The sequence below is a fragment of the Scyliorhinus torazame genome, chromosome 15 (assembly GCF_047496885.1).
Source record: "Scyliorhinus torazame isolate Kashiwa2021f chromosome 15, sScyTor2.1, whole genome shotgun sequence".
In the NCBI taxonomy this organism is placed as follows: domain Eukaryota; kingdom Metazoa; phylum Chordata; class Chondrichthyes; order Carcharhiniformes; family Scyliorhinidae; genus Scyliorhinus; species Scyliorhinus torazame.
The window spans coordinates 151,668,546-151,684,409 of record NC_092721.1 but is presented as its reverse complement, the minus strand read 5'-3'; the positions used below and the strand labels follow the sequence as shown (position 1 = coordinate 151,684,409).

General features: G+C 49.3%; 1 protein-coding gene across 1 annotated transcript in view; it reads left to right on the top strand.

Annotated features, from left to right (window-relative positions):
• Positions 1 to 15,864, top strand: part of flt3 (fms related receptor tyrosine kinase 3) — a 206,556-nt gene that overhangs the window by 133,157 nt on the left and 57,535 nt on the right. The window contains exons 11-12 of the mRNA XM_072476942.1: positions 3,354 to 3,460; positions 4,936 to 5,038. Coding sequence (XP_072333043.1) covers positions 3,354 to 3,460; positions 4,936 to 5,038 — 210 coding nt within the window. The remainder of the gene's footprint in view (positions 1 to 3,353; positions 3,461 to 4,935; positions 5,039 to 15,864) is intronic.

Below are 15,864 nucleotides of genomic sequence, written 5' to 3'. Positions count from 1 at the left end.
TTCAGGTGCGCCTACACACGGACCCTCTTGGCCGGCCCATTCAGGCCTCTCACATTCCAAGTTATCAGCCGGATCAGGGGGCTCCCCCCGGCCCCCCCCCCCCCCCCCCCCCCCCCCGCCAACTAGCCAACTCCCTTTCTAGGCCAGCGACATGCCCGCGCCTCCCGCACCCTCCATTTCCCCAGGCGGCGGACCCCCGCCCCGACTCTCTCTCCGAACTCCAGCTCCCCTTTGGCCAATGCAGCAGCAACCCAGTTCCCCCCCCCCCCCCCCCCACAGCTAGGTCCCCCCCTAGCTGTATCGCTCCCCCCATGGCTCTCCCGTAAGTCAGCTGACCCCGGCCTCTCCCGCCACTCGTCGACCCCCAGTGTGAGAATCTCTCCTCCCCCTCCTGGCAGTCAGTGTGCGCTCCTCTCCACTACCGCCCTTCTCCCGGCCCCGCCCCCTTCCTTCCCTAGCATAGGAAAAAGCCCGTGCTTTCCACCAAGCCGGCGCTGCCCCCTCTGGCACAGCTCCCTTTTGCGGCCTTATCTCAGCTCCCCCACCTCGGACCTCCCCTTCCCCGTCCCCCCGGCGGAGCCCCGTACTTCCAACCACCGACGCCCACACTCTCACACAACTCCCACTTCGAACCATTTACCGAACCCCACCCAGCACCAAAGAAAACAGAACAGAACATCCCCCAAAACACAATAACCACAATAACCCACCCCTCGACACCCCCTCCCAACAAACCCTCAGTCCGTGTCCAACCTTTCGGCCTGGATAAGGGTCCACGCCTCCCCCGGCGTTTCAAAGTAATGGTGTCGGTCCTTAAACATGACCCACAATCGCGCCGGCTGCAGCATCCCGAATTTTACCCCCTTCCGATGCAGAACTGCCTTAGCCCTGTTGTACCTGGCCCTCTTCTTGGCCACCTCCGCGCTCCAGTCCTGATATATACGGATCTCTGCCTTCTCCCACCTGCTGCTCCACTCCTTTTTAGCCCATCTCAGGACACACTCCCTGTCCACAAAGCGGTGGAACCGCACCATTACCGCCCCCGGCGGCTTGTTAGACCTGGGCCTCCTCGCCAGGACTCGGTGAGCCCCATTCAGCTCCAGGGGCCTCTGGAAAGCTCCCGCGCCCATCAGCGTGTTCAGCATCATGACCATGTACGCTCCAGCATCCAACCCCTCCACTCCCTCCGGGAGACGCAGAATCCGAAGGTCCTTCCTCCTCGACTGATTCTCCATGTCTTCAAACTTTTCTTGCCACTTCTTGTGCAGCGCCTCGTGCGCCTCCACCTTCACCACCAGGCCCAAGATCTCGTCCTCGTTCTCCGAGGCCTTTTGCCGCACCTCCCAGATCGCTGCCCCTTGGGCCTTCTGGGTCTCGACCAGCTTATCGATCGATGCCTTCATCAGCTCCAGCAGCTCTGCCTTCAGGTCCGCAAAACACGCTTGAGGAACTCCTGCTGCTCTTGCGACCATTGCGCCCACGCCGCCTGGTCTCCACCCGCCGCCATCTTGGTTCTCCTCCCTCGCACTTTTCGCTGCACCCAAATCACTTTTTTCACCGCTCCATTCCTGGTCCAATCCATACATTGCCGGGGGAATCATACTGTCGCCTTCCCACACTGGGAACCGTTGAACAAATGCCGCTGGGGACCCTAAAAAGAGCCCAAAAGTCCGTTTCTGATGGGAGCTGCCGAACCTGCGACTTAGCTCAGCATAGCTGCAACCGGAAGTCCCAATACTTTGACACCTTAACAGTTCCACAGACCTTATCCACTTTTTATGCATGCTCACTTATTATGCATAATCTCAGCAATCCCAAAAGGGTATCTGACCTTGCCCAAAGGGCATCAGACCTGTCTCAAAAGGCACCTTACCTCTCCAATAGAGGATCTTACCTGTCCAAATAACACACATTTCTTTCAAACATCTGAAATCCATGAGTCATGTAGCCATCTAAGATGGCCACCTGCAAAGGACCATGGGAATTATGGCCAATCCAGGATTCAGACAGATACAGAGCCTATATGTATCGGAAACACAGGTAACCAGACCTGATCGAAACCCCTGCTTGTTTGCATCTTAATGGCCCATTTTCCCAGGACAATAGAACTCCAATCAAGCAACCGGTACAGTCACAGACTGATCGGCGCCACTCCCCTTACTCAGAAAATCCAACTGCCAAGGTCAATGACCGCTAAGGAGCCACCCAGCCATCAAGGCACCCGCACCTTTATTGACCAAAATCGAAGACAGTGATCAGAGCCCTGTCGAACTATAGGGTCCAAGGTTAAGGACCGCCCCAAAGTGCGCAAAATCCCAGAGGGATAAAAGAGGACAAAGCCATGTGTTCTGTCTCTTTTGGATCCGGCCTGTGCCAACCCAATCGTAGCAGGAACAGCCAGCCAATTTCAAGACCAATGATCGCTACCTGATGGATGAGCCCAGCAGAGACAGAGACACTTTCTTCGAACCAGCCAAGTGAAATCCAGATAAAGGCCTTATCCATTTGCACAGTGCCGGTCGCCCTGAGGTTAAGTATAGGTTATTGTCGCTGATCGGTGTAGTTTAACTCATAGTAGATATTGTGTTTGCATGTCGAGATAACTCTTGTATATGTAAATAAACCATCTTTTGAACTAACTAACTGGTTGTGTGGTCATTTGATCGATATAAGGGAAGGCTTGTGGTTCACCAACATGATTTTAGAGCAACAGTCATTTTTTGGAAATCACAATAATGAAAATTGGATCAGTTTGAAGGTATTTTGCATGTGCAGCTGTCTCTGTGAACCATGGATGTGTGAAGTACAAACCACCCGTTATCCGCTTCTGGTGAAAATAGTGGATTCTACATTCAGGGAAGGGACCTCCTGAATCAGGGTTCCATTTTGCCTCAGGTGCAGAGCCCTTCTGCCTCTGTGTAAAGTCAGATATTAGCATTGATTTTAGGACTGGCAGAGTGACGCAGAAGAAAATTTCTAAAATGTTCCTGGAAAGGGGTTGGTTTAGCACAGGGCTAAATCGCTGGCTTTTAAAGCAGACCAAGGCAGGCCAGCAGCACGGTTCAATTCCCATACCAGCCTCCCCAAACAGGTGCCGGAATGTGGAGACTAGGGGCTTTTCACAGTAACTTAATTTGAAGCCTACTTGTGACAATAAGCGATTTTCATTCATTTCATTTCATTTCAAGATCGAAGAAGTCTACACTCAGATTCCATTTATAAGTTGCACTTGATGCATTAGTATATTTCTAATTTGCTTTAAATGTTTTCATTGCAGAATTTTCCCTGCTAAGGATACGATTTATTGTTTATTACATAATATTCTAATTCTTATTCTTTCTGCTGTTTCCTAGTTATTCTGCATCATTGTGTGGTAATAATCATGAACCAGGAATCTATGAATTCTTTGCAGAAAATGAGGAGACAGAATTTCAGAGATTTTTTACTATACATATAAAAAGTAAGTCCGAATTACTGAGTTAAGTATATAAACTTCCAGGAGCACATTTAATTTGAATTTACTTTCTACTTTGAGAAGAAAAATGGTGCAGCTAATTAGTTAAGTTTCATGAAGATAATACAATGTGGAATTCGAATGCCAAAGGTCTAAGTGGACAATGATTCTGTATTACAGAATTTGACACAGTCAAAATCTCACAGTTTCCTTGGTGTAGAATGTCCACTGAAAGGCACCTGGATCCACCTGCAAGACACTGCGATGGCCCGCAGAATCCTGCGTCGAGACAAAATCGGGATTTGCACCCGGAAGGAGACCCTTCACGAATCTCCATGCCCATCTCCCCCGCTGGCCATAGCAGGAAATAGCAGGTTTCCTGATATCCCAGTCAGGCTTCCCGCCCCAACCCAGCAGGACCATGCAAACAGCTCATTAGAGCTACTTTACATGTCATTGAAGGACAGGATGCATCGTTCACTAGCCAGCTGGGATGCTCGGCTTCCCCCCCAGCTGAAAGTCCCACAGCCATGAATTGGTGCAAATATTGAGAAACATTAATCCTGGCGGCTTGCAGTCCAAGGGGTGGCAAGGCGGTAAGTACCCCCACCCCCAGCAATTGCCACCAGGATGCTAAGGGGAGTCCTTCATGGGAAGTGGAGGTCAGGGGGACTTGAGCTGGGCTGGATCGCCTCAGGTCAGGTGTCTTCACTGAGATGGGGCTCATTTGGCTGCTCTCCTCATCTGCAGCCTTTAAGCCCCTTAAACAGTCAAGTCAGTATGTAAAAATTGAGGTTTACTCACAATAAAGTGAAAGTGCTCTCATCTGTCCCCCTGAACTCTTCAAAAAGTCTGATAGTATGCCAAATGTAAAGGTCTGTTAGATGAGGGTGAAAGTTATCCCTTTAAAGTGGTGGAAACCTTTGAGGTGGGGGTATTAAATGTGGGAGGATGAGGGGAGGAATGTGGGGGGACCTGTGGGAATTGAAGGGGCGCACTGAGAGTGGGGAGCCCAGTGATTAGGGTCGGATGTGGATGCCCCATCAGGGATCTGGTGGGGGGGCTGCAGCAGCTATTTAAGATCAGAGTGCCCTTTAAAAAGGGCGCTCTGATCTCAGAGGTGCGGGACCTGTCAGAGAGATTAGGTCCTGTCCTCTCAGTTACAGCGTGGACCCCGGTGTACCACAGAATGGCATGGAAAAGCCGATTTTGCAAAAAACTATTTCCAAGTGCCATAGTATGAATGGCACGTTGGGGTGGCTCCTAGGTATCACCTTGGTTTTCTCGCTGGCTGGAGCACTTAGTCACACATGTAAGAAACGACCATTTCTGGAATCAATTTGTTGAAATACATGGAACATGAGTTATATCTGTGGAATTGATGTTTTTTATTACCGTAGTAGCTTAGATGAACCTGATTACCTCTTCATATAGCCTCAAACTGGACGATCTATTAAATTTGCAAACCGTACTTTCTACAGAAAAACCATCTCTAGAGCTAGCATTGAGGAAAAATAATATTTTGTGCAAGTCCACAAGCCATCCATCAGCCACAGTGACTTGGAAAAAATGCAATGGAAATTCGTAAGTAATTTTTATTTTATTATTTTTTTTTTTAATTTAGAGTACCCAATTATTTTTTTCACAATTAAGGGGCAATTTAGCGTGGCCAATCCACCTACCATGCATTTCTTTGGGTTGTGGGGGCGAAACCCACACAGACACGGGGAGAATGTGCAAACTTCACACTGACAGTGATCCATATTAACTATTCACAGTAATTAAAGCATTTTGTATCTGACCTGCACAGTCACAATCACAGAATCAGGGAGCACAAATGCAGACACACTCATAACCCCATCCACAATGTATAATGTATGTAAATTAGATAGCCATCCTATTTTTTTAAATCCAAACGTTGTATCACTGTGCAATATTTTGTGCAGCCATAGCCATTCATGGGAAATGTGTAGAAAATACAGGACAGTGAAGAATGGTTTATTCCCACCTTTTTGGAATAAAGTAACTCAGAATATTTTAATTAAGGGTCTATGATTGAACTCCTACATCAATATAGCAGGATGTTCATTAATCTAATCAGTTTGGAGCAATCAATGCACAGCATTTCAAGCACACACAATTTAGGATTAGTTTCTTTCAAATATGAGCTGTTAAAGCAAAATATCTATGGTCAGTTGGAGCAGAGAAGAATATTAAGTGTATGTTATAACCCTGTTACTACTTGTATTGCATATATATTATGTAAGTAGACAAGTTTCTCCTTTCTTGCAACATAGACAGTGTCGACACACTACTATCAGAGTTAAATAGTTAATTAGCTAACTGGTTGAATCTGTATTCTCTAGTCCCAGTTCAGTTGGTTATAAATGGTTATTCATAATTGCCCATGAGATGGTGGACCATCAAATATACGTTAATGTCCTTCTTGAAGCCAACTCCACAAGCATTCGGGAAAAATGCCTGATACTGGGCGGGATTCTCCGACCCCCCCGCTGGGTTGGAGAATCGCTGGGGGCTGGCGTGAATCCTGCCCCCGCCGGTTGCCGAATTCTCCGGCACAGGATATTCGGCGGGGGTGGGAATCGCGCCACGCCGGTTGGCGCCCCCCCCCCCCCGGCGATTCTCCGGCCCGCGATGGGCCGAAGACCCGCTGCTGGAATGCCTGTCCCGCCGGCGTGGATTAAACCACCTCTCTTACCGGTGGGACAAGGTGGCGCGGGCGGGCTCCGGGGTCCTGGGGGGGGCGCGGGGTGATATGGCCCCGGGGGGTGCCCTCACGGTGGCCTGGCCCGCGATCGGGGCCCACCGATTCGCGGGAGGGCCTGTGCCGAGGGGGCACTCTTTTCCTTCCGCCTTCGCCATGGTCTCCACTATGGCGGAGGCGGAAGAGACCCCCTCCACTGCGCATGCGCGGGGATGCCGTGAGCGGCCGCTGACGCTCCCGCGCATGCGGCGCATGGCAAAGTAATTTCCGCGCCAGCTGGCGGGGCACCAAAGGCCTTTCCCGCCAGCTGGCGGGGTGGAAATCAGTCTGGCGCGGGCCTAGTCCCTCAAGGTGAGGGCTCGGCCCCTCAAGATGCGGAGAATTCCGCACCTTTGGGGTGGCGCGATGCCGGACTGATTCGCGCCGTTTCTGGCACCGGTCGGCGAACATCGCACCGATTGCGGAGAATCCCACCCACTGTGTCTGGATGACTGAAACGTGTCTCACCACCACATCCTGTTCTCTCAACTGTCAAATGACCAACTTTTCAGGGGAGAACAAAGAAAATGCTTTAAAAATATTCTGAAGCTCTCCTTGAAGCATGGCAGAATTAACATTAATAACTGGGGGTGGGGGTTGTTACGAATAACGGGGGTGGGGGGAGTGTTGTTACCAATCGTACAAAAAGGTGACAACTTATCCATCAAGCCGCATCACATTTCGAGTCTAAATGCCTTAATGATGAGGCAGACCGACGGCAGAGAAGGAAAGAAAAGGACGCAAAAGCTGCACTCTGGATCCCAGTGCCTTATAGGACACCCTGCCATATCCCAAAGATCTACAGGCTGAGAATTGGTCTGTCCAGTTACTCGAAGACCCATAGCGTAAACTTGTGACTCTGGATAGACAATAGAGGGACAACTCGCAGTTGTGATGAATGACGAGATGGTGGACAGGCTTTGGGGAGTCAGGAGGTGAGTTACTCGCCTCAGATATCCCAGCCTCTGATATGCTCTTGTAGCCACACGGATGGTCCAGTTTAGTTTCTGATCAATGGTAACCCCACAGAATGTTTATAGTGGGAGATTCAGCAATTGTGATGCATTGAATATCAATGGGTGATGGTTGGATTCTCTCTTGTAGGAGGTGGTCATTGCCTGGTACTTGTGTGGTGCAAATCTTAGCTTGAATGTTGTCCAGATCTTGCTGCCTGTAGGAATGGATAACTTCAGTATCTGAGGAGTGGATAATGGTGCTGAACATTGTGCAATCTTCAATTAACATCCCCACTTCTGACATTATGATGGAAGGGAGGTCACTGATGAAGCAGCTGAAGATGGTTGGGCTGAGGTCACTACCCTGAGAAACCTCTGCAGCGATGTTCTGGGACTGAGCTGATTGACCTCCAACACCAATAACCCATCTTCCTTTGGTCTAGGCATGACTGAAACCAGTGGAGAGTTTTTCCCCAATTTCCGTTGACCAGTTTTGCTAGGGCACCTTGTTATCAAACTCGGTCCAATGTTGCCCTAACGTTAAGAACAATCGCTCTTACATCACCTATTGTTTCAGCTCTTTTGTCCATGTTTGGATCAAGGCTGTAATGAGGTCAGGAGCCGAGTGGCCCTGGCAGAACCCAACCTGAGCATCAGTGAGCAGGTTGTTGGTGTGTAAGTGCTACTTGATAAACATTTTGTATTTCTCTATTGAAAATAGTTGCAACTCCTGGTGACTAACTTGATAGCTACAATCCCCAGGACTGCATTTCCTTTTGGTTGTCCCCTTCTGTAGCATCTACAGAGCATCTACATTACCTGCCGTGGATGTGGATTAAATTGGACACAGTACTCCGAAACAGGGCAACCAACATTTGAATATGGGAAAGGATATTGCTTTCATATGTGAATGACTGGCTTCTAACAATAAAAGAAATCTGAAGGAATGAGACTACACACTTGTAAAAAGTTCATTTTCAGTGGTAGAGAGGTTGTTTTGAAGTAATTGTCATACCATGAAATATTTAATTACACTGACATGGACAAGCCCTAACTTTTTCTGTTATGCTTATTACAAAGATAAAGCAACATCACAGGAGTTAAACTGATTTTTTATTGACCAAAATACCTGGGCACCAATCCCACAAAGTAAAACCTTACCCAATAGTATTCTATGTAGTACTTCATAGAAGGCTGTCTGAAAATGGAGGTATGCAAAGATATACATCATTAGTGTAGTTAATTTTTTTAAAGGACTCCATCAGATTGTTAGGTGCAATTTTTGTTTCCTAGAGTCATACTGGGATTCTCTAATGCTTACTTATCTACACGGGTGATCGTACATTCTATACCTTATAGTGCTTGCCTATGACAGTGATTGATGTCAAATGAAAACCAGGGTCTCATTCCTTCTTCATTTGAAATATTACAACCATGAGCCTCGCTCTTGTCCATTGGACTGATCCCAGACCACAAAGAGGTATCAGATATATGAGACACTAACTCACATTTTATATCTCACATTTGTTTTCTGGTGCAGCAGCCCAATCAATTCCAAGTGATGTAACTCAAGGCAAAAATATTCTGTCATTTACTTCTATGGAATTGACTTTAGGAACACTCCTATCTGGCACAGTTAAAACCTTGAGGCCATTTGCAATAGTAAAAGCAAATGTAAAACACCCATTTAGTATTCTTTCCTTACATTTATCAACAAACTAACCTGCCCTACAAACTCTACCAATGGACCTAACTAGCCCATGATCATATTCGGGGTAAAAGTCAATTTCAGATTAGGGGCGCTGGATGGCAACTGATCAGCTGTCTGTTTTCACTTTCCAAGTCAACTAAAGTAAAATTATTGGGCCAATTCACTCGCGCCTATTTTGCAGCCCTGCCAAGTTGAATTTTACCCCCATCGTATCTCCTGACATAATTTTAAAGAATCCTATTATTGCTTCTACCATCTGCAATACTTTTCCTTAACACTCTTAATCATGGTTTTAGTTATTCTAAGTTCAGTTGTGTACCTGGCTCTCTGCTCTTGATTGCCGGTTCCTTTATCCCTGGTGAATTATTCTTTTTTGTGGTTATTTACCTCACAAATCTACCCATTAAACCACATCTTCATTTTCATCTGAGAAATATACATTTGGATTGGACAGGAATTTTGGAGATATTTTTCTCAAATTGGGAGTCACGGGGTAGAATTCCACTCCTCTCCAGTGATATTCTGATTTAAGTCAGAATGGGTGAGTCAGGACAAACAGGATTGGTGAAGTGAAAAAATAAGTGATTTATTTCAAAACTTCATGTTCTACAGTATTTGTGACCTTATACACTGGTTCAAGATTGAGTTTGCTTGGATTAGGCCCCACACACAGAAATGGCCAGCGGCCTCAATGGTGACATTGCAAATTTCTGCCAGGTACTAATAGTGTAAGCTCCAGGTATTATTTGGACTTAAATTTTAATCATGTTCATTTGAGATTTTAACCATTTAGGCAACAGCAGACAGTTTGGTGAAGTAACTCAGGAAATCTTTAATAAGTTGTTGACACCTACTAAAGACAGGGTGGGACTTGAAGAGTGTACTACAGCTATTGCTTTCCGGTTTACTCTTGGGCAGAAGTTGACATTCGATCTCTCTTCACTATCCATAACTTCTGCTTCCGTCTGGGCATCAGTCACTTGCTGCACAATTTGTTCAGTGAAAGCTTCTGCTAATTAACTCATTCCACAACCCATAGTGTGATCAGTGATGTTATTGCATTCTAATTGGCCTAAATGAGGTGATGCTAATTCTTAATGAGCAAAAAGGGAGAGTTGATTGGTAAAGGAGCCTAGCAGAGAAGATGGTGGAACAGCAAAGGCAGGAAGTTTTAGGGGTAAAATGGGAGGCACAACAGAGGTCCATCCCAAGGAGGAGGAAAGATGCTAAGGGAAGGCAAGGCAACCATGGCTGACAGTGGAGAGCCTGCAGCACAATGTCAGCATCATGGGTGTTGGTATCCAAGACATGGCTCAGTCTGTGACAGCCATGGCTGAGCGCCTCGGCAGCTTGTCCCAGACACAGGTGGACCTTGCCGAGGCGCTGAGGAACATGTCCCAGTCTCAGGTAGGCATTGCAGAGGCACTCCAAGGCGTGCCCCAGTTGCTGAGGAATGTGTCCCAAGCACAGGTGGACAATGCTGAGGCACTCCAGAGCATGGCCCAATCACAGAGAAACATCGCTGATGGCGTCAGCACCATGGTACAGACAATGGGGAGCCACCAGGGCTGGCAGAGCCAGATGATGCTCACTCTGGAGCTCACTCCAGCTGCCACTTTGTCCCGAGGTGGCCCCTAGGGCCTTATGTTCACCCCCGGGAAGGGGGAGCGCCAGAGGCCAACCTGGAGCATCCTATTAGGGAGACAACAGCGGTCTCCAGCTTTCCTGAGACCTGCATTCCTGACAATGGCACATTTCTCAAGTTCAGCAGGCGGTATAGGGTGGCACAATGAGGCGTGTGCCATTGGCAAGTCGGCCAGGGCCTTCCGGCCACAGGCCCTCCAGAGGACACCATTGGTAGGGGCCTCAAAGGCCACAGGATATGGAAAGCAGCAGGCTGCATCCACCTCTGATGCACCATCCTGGAAACACACCCAGACATAGTGGAAAGCACAGAGGGCTAAGATGATGGAGGATCACTGAGTGGGCACTGGGGTAGACTGGGGCACCATCGTTAGCTAGGGACATTTAGGGGTTTGACTGTACACCATTAAAACATGTTACACCTGAGACATGGGAAGCCTCTGTCACATTATTTAGTACCGTGGGCTGGCCTGTATCCCCCATTCCCTGTTGCCCTCCACTCTTCCCTGGCCCCAGCCCTCCAGGCACAGTGGTCCTAAATCTGGGACCCCTGAGGCATACCATGTGCACATGATGGGTGTGATCGCGCTGTCAGCAGACAGACAGGAGTCAGACTATGGCAGAGATTGAGGAGCACCAGAGCTCAGCTCACAGCAGGTTATCATCACCGTCTTGCCTTGTATATTGACCCGCTGACAGTGCCGACACAGGTCCCTCACATGGAGTGATGTTACACTGACCCTGGGAGGGTGGAACTGGGTAGTCGGGGGGTAGGGAAATGGGAATGGTGGACGGGTGAGGGAGTGGTCGGGTGGGGGGGGCGGGCTGGGTGGGAAGGGGAGAGGGGGTAAGGTGACAGACAAAGGCCCGTCCTATGAGAAGCATGCCGAGGATGTGGACCTCCCTGGTACTCTGGGCATGCAGGTCTCTCACCGTTGCTGCCTGTCCTCCATCTACCGGTTGCTCCTTCAAGTCCTCCCCCGGCCCATCCTCCAGCCCCTCCTGGTCCAGCCCTTCCTCGTCCTACTCCTCAGACGAGGCTGCATGTCCCTCCTCTTCAATCTTCCGCACATCGCCTCACTACTGTGCCAGGGTCATAGAATCATCGAATGTACAGTGCAGAAGGAGGCCATTTGGCCGATTGAGTCGGCACCGCCTCTTGGAAAGAGCACCCTACGTAAGCCCACACCTCCACCCTATCCCCGTAACCCACTAATCCCACCTAACCTAAGAGCAATTTAGCATGGCCAATCCACCTAAACTGTACATCTTTGGACTGTGGGAGGAAACCGGGACACTCTGAGGAAACCCACGCACACACGGGGAGGATGTCCAGACTCCGCACAGACAGTGACCCAAGCCGGGAGTCGAACCTGGGACCCCAGAGCTGTGAAGCAACTGTGCTAACCACTGTGCTGCCGTGCTGCAGGTTGTGGAGGAATTCAGAACCCTTCAACGGGAGTGCGACTGTTAGATCAGAAACTGATTGCCGCCTGGCACGGATTCTGATTTTGGCCTCTCCAGCGATCTAACCAGCTCGCATGGATCTACGCCAGACGCAACGCGGCCGTTTACATAGATTACATAGAACATACAGTGCAGAAGGAGGCCATTCGGCCCATCGAGTCTGCACCGACCCACATTAATCCCTCACTTCCACCTTATCCCCGCAACCCAATAACCCCTCCCAACCCTTATGGACACTAAGGGCAATTTATCATGGCCAATCCACCTAACCTGCACGTCTTTGGACTGTGGGAGGAAACCGGAGCACCCGGAGGAAACCCACGCGGACACGGGGAGAACGTGCAAACTCCGCACAGACAGTGACCCAGCGGGGAATCGAACCTGGGACCCTGGCGCTGTGAAGCCACAGTGCTAATCACTTGTGCTACCGTGCTGCCCGTTAGATCGTATCCTTCACGTCTGCTTTTACTTGAGATAAGACAGCATGCGATGTCTCATATCATGGATTCATTGGATGTCTAATTGATCTATGGGACTTTATTAAAACAGTACGAAGTCTTACAACACCAGGTTAAAGTCCAACAGGTTTGTGTCGATGTCACTAGCTTTCGGAGCGCTGCTCCTTCCTCAGGTGAATGAAGAGATATGTTCCAGAAACAAATATATAGACAAATTCAAAGCTGCCAGACAATGCTTGGAATGCGAGCATTAGCAGGTGATTAATTCTTTACAGATCCAGAGATGGGGTAACCTCAGGTTAAAGAGGTGTGAATTGTGTCAAGCCAGGACAGTTGGTAGGATGTCGCAGGCCAGATGGTGGGGGATGAATGTAATGCGACATGAATCCCAGGTCCCGGTTGAGGCCGCACTCATGTGTGTGGAACTTGGCTATAAGTTTCTGCTCGGTGATTCTGCGTTGTCGCGTGTCCTGAAGGCCGCCTTGGAGAACGCTTACCCGGAGATCAGAGGCTGAATTCCCTTGATTGCTGAAGTGTTCCCCAACTGGAAGGGAACATTCCTGCCTGGTGATTGTCGCGCAATGTCCGTTCATTCGTTGTCGCAGCGTCTGCATGGTCTCGCCAATGTACCACGCTTCGGGAAATCCTTTCCTGCAGCGTATGAGGTAGACAACGTTGGCCGAGTCGCACGAGTATGTACCGCGTACCTGGTGGGTGGTGTTCTCACGTGTAATGGTGGTATCCATGTCGATGATCTGGCACGTCTTGCAGAGATTGCCATGACAGGGTTGTGTGGTGTCGTGGTCACTGTTTTGAAGGCTGGGTAGTTTGCTGCAAACAATGGTTTGTTTGAGGTTGCGCAGTTGTTTGAAGGCAAGTAGTGGGGGTGTGGGGATGACCTTGGCAAGATGTTCATCTTCATCAATGACGTGTTGAAGGCTGTGAAGAAGATGTCGTAGTTTCTCCGCTCCGGGGAAGTACTGGACGACGAAGGGTATTCTGTCAGTTGTGTGCCATGTTTGTCTTCTGAGGAGATCGGTGCGGTTTTTCGCTGTGGCGCATTGGAACTGTCGATCGATGAGTCGAGTGCCATGTCCCGTTCGTACGAGGGCATCTTTCAACGTCTGTAGATGTCTGTTACGCTCCTCCTCGTCTGAGCAGATCCTGTGTATATGGAGAACTTGTCCAGAGGGGATGGCTTCTTTAATGTGTTTAGGGTGGAAGCTGGAGAAGTGGAGCATTGTGAGGTTATCCGTGGGTTTGCGGTAAAGCGAAGTGCTGAGGTGACCGTCCTTGATGGAGACGAGTGTGTCCAAGAATGCAACTGATTTTGGAGAGTAGTCCATGGTTAGTCTGATGGTTGGATGGAACTTATTAATGTCATTGTGTAGTCGTTTCAGTGATTCTTCGCCGTGGGTCCAAAGGAAAAAAATGTCATTGATGTATCTGGTGTATAACGTCGGTTGAAGGTCCTGTGCGGTGAGTAGGTCCTGTTCAAACTTGTGCATGAAGATGTTGGCGTATTGGGGTGCGAATGTGGTCCCTATGGCTGTTCCGTGCGTCTGGATGAAGAACTTGTTGTCGAAGGTGAAGACGTTGTGATCCAGAATGAAGCGGATGAGTTGCAGAATTGCGTCTGGAGATTGGCAGTTGTTGGTGTTGAGTACTGAGGCTGTTGCAGCAATGCCGTTGTCATGGGGGATGCTGGTGTAGAGTGCCGAGACGTCCATTGTGACGAGGAATGTTCCAGGTTCAACTGGTCCATGGTTGCTGAGTTTCTGTAGGAAGTCCGTTGTGTCGCGACAGAAGCTGGACGTACCTTGTACGATGGGTTTCAAGATGCCCTCGATGTAGCCAGAGAGGTTCTCACACAGGGTCCCATTGCCTGAAACGATAGGGCGGCCTGGTGTGTTGGCCTTATGTATTTTCGGGAGGCAGTAGAGATCTCCAATGCGGGGTGTACGTGGGATGAGAGTACGTAGGGTGCTCTGAAGATCTGGATCCAAGGTCTTGATCAGTCTGTCAAGTTGGCGGATGTGTTCCTTGGTCGGATCTGCGGGTAACTGTCTGTAGTGTTCTTGGTTGTTCAGTTGTCAGTATACTTCTTTGCAGTAGTCCGTTCTGTTCAGTATGACAGTGGCCCCTCCTTTGTCTGCTGGTTTGATGACGATGCTGCGGTTGGTCTTGAGAGCGCGGATGGCATTGCGTTGTGCTTGGGTGACGTTTGGGGTTGTCTTGTGAATGCGACTGATGAATCTGGCATTGACGCGACTCCTGACGGCTTGAGCATACATGTCGAGTCTAAGGCAGCGGCCTTCCGGAGGGGTCCAATTCGACTCTTTCCTCTTCGGTTGCCGCACCGCAGATCTCTCGGTCTGCTGTTCCGGTTCATTGGTAGTCTGCTTGGGTTCGCTGTTGGCCTCTTGGGGTCTGTGGAAGAATTCCCGGAGCCTCATTCGCCTGATGAATTCCTCCGTGTCTGCCGCGAGACTGATGGGGTCCATTTTGGTGGTGGTGCAGAAATTGAGCCCTTTGCTGAGGACTTCGATTTCGTCTGGTTGAACGGGTGTAGTCTGACAAGTTGACAATAGACTTCCCTGTATTGTTTTCTACTGTGGTACCGGGGGTGGCTTGGTTGCTGCTGGTGGTGATGCCGAGTTTCTCAAGCTTTCTGTTCTTGGTGTGCATATAGGTGGCATAGTATTGTTGTCTCATCTGTTTGGCGGTGTTCCGCAGCTGGTCTGCTGCGTCCTGAGCGCAAGTTGAGAATATGGCCTCTATCTTGGTTTCCAGGTTGCGTCATCTGCTGTAGAGCTGGCGGACGAGGTGGTTGAGGAGTGTGAGAGAGGTGCGCCGGCAGAGTCTCTCAGCGTAGTCTGTGTTGTAGGTCGACTTGAGTGGGTTTGTGATCTGTAGCCCTTTCGGGATCTTGTCTGCTTTCTTGCATCTTTGTAGAAACTTAATGTCAGTGTCTATATGCGCGACCTTCCTGGAGATCCTCTCCACTTTGAGCCGGCAGTTTGCGGTGTCGATGGTAGCCATGATGTGGAGATGCCGGCGTTGGACTGGGGTGAGCACAGTACGAAGTCTTACAACACCAGGTTAAAGTCCAACAGGTTTGTTTCGATGTCACTAGCTTTCGGAGCGCTGCTCCTTCCTCAGGTGAATGAAGAGGTATGTTCCAGAAACAAATATATAGACAAATTCAAAGCTGCCAGACAATGCTTGGAATGCGAGCATTAGAAGGTGATTAAATCTTTACAGATCCAGAGATGGGGTAACCTCAGGTTAAAGAGGTGTGAATTGTATCAAGCCAGGACAGTTGGTAGGATTTCGCAGGCCAGATGGTGGGGGATGAATGTAATGCGACATGAATCCCAGGTCCCGGTTGAGGCCGCACTCATGTGTGC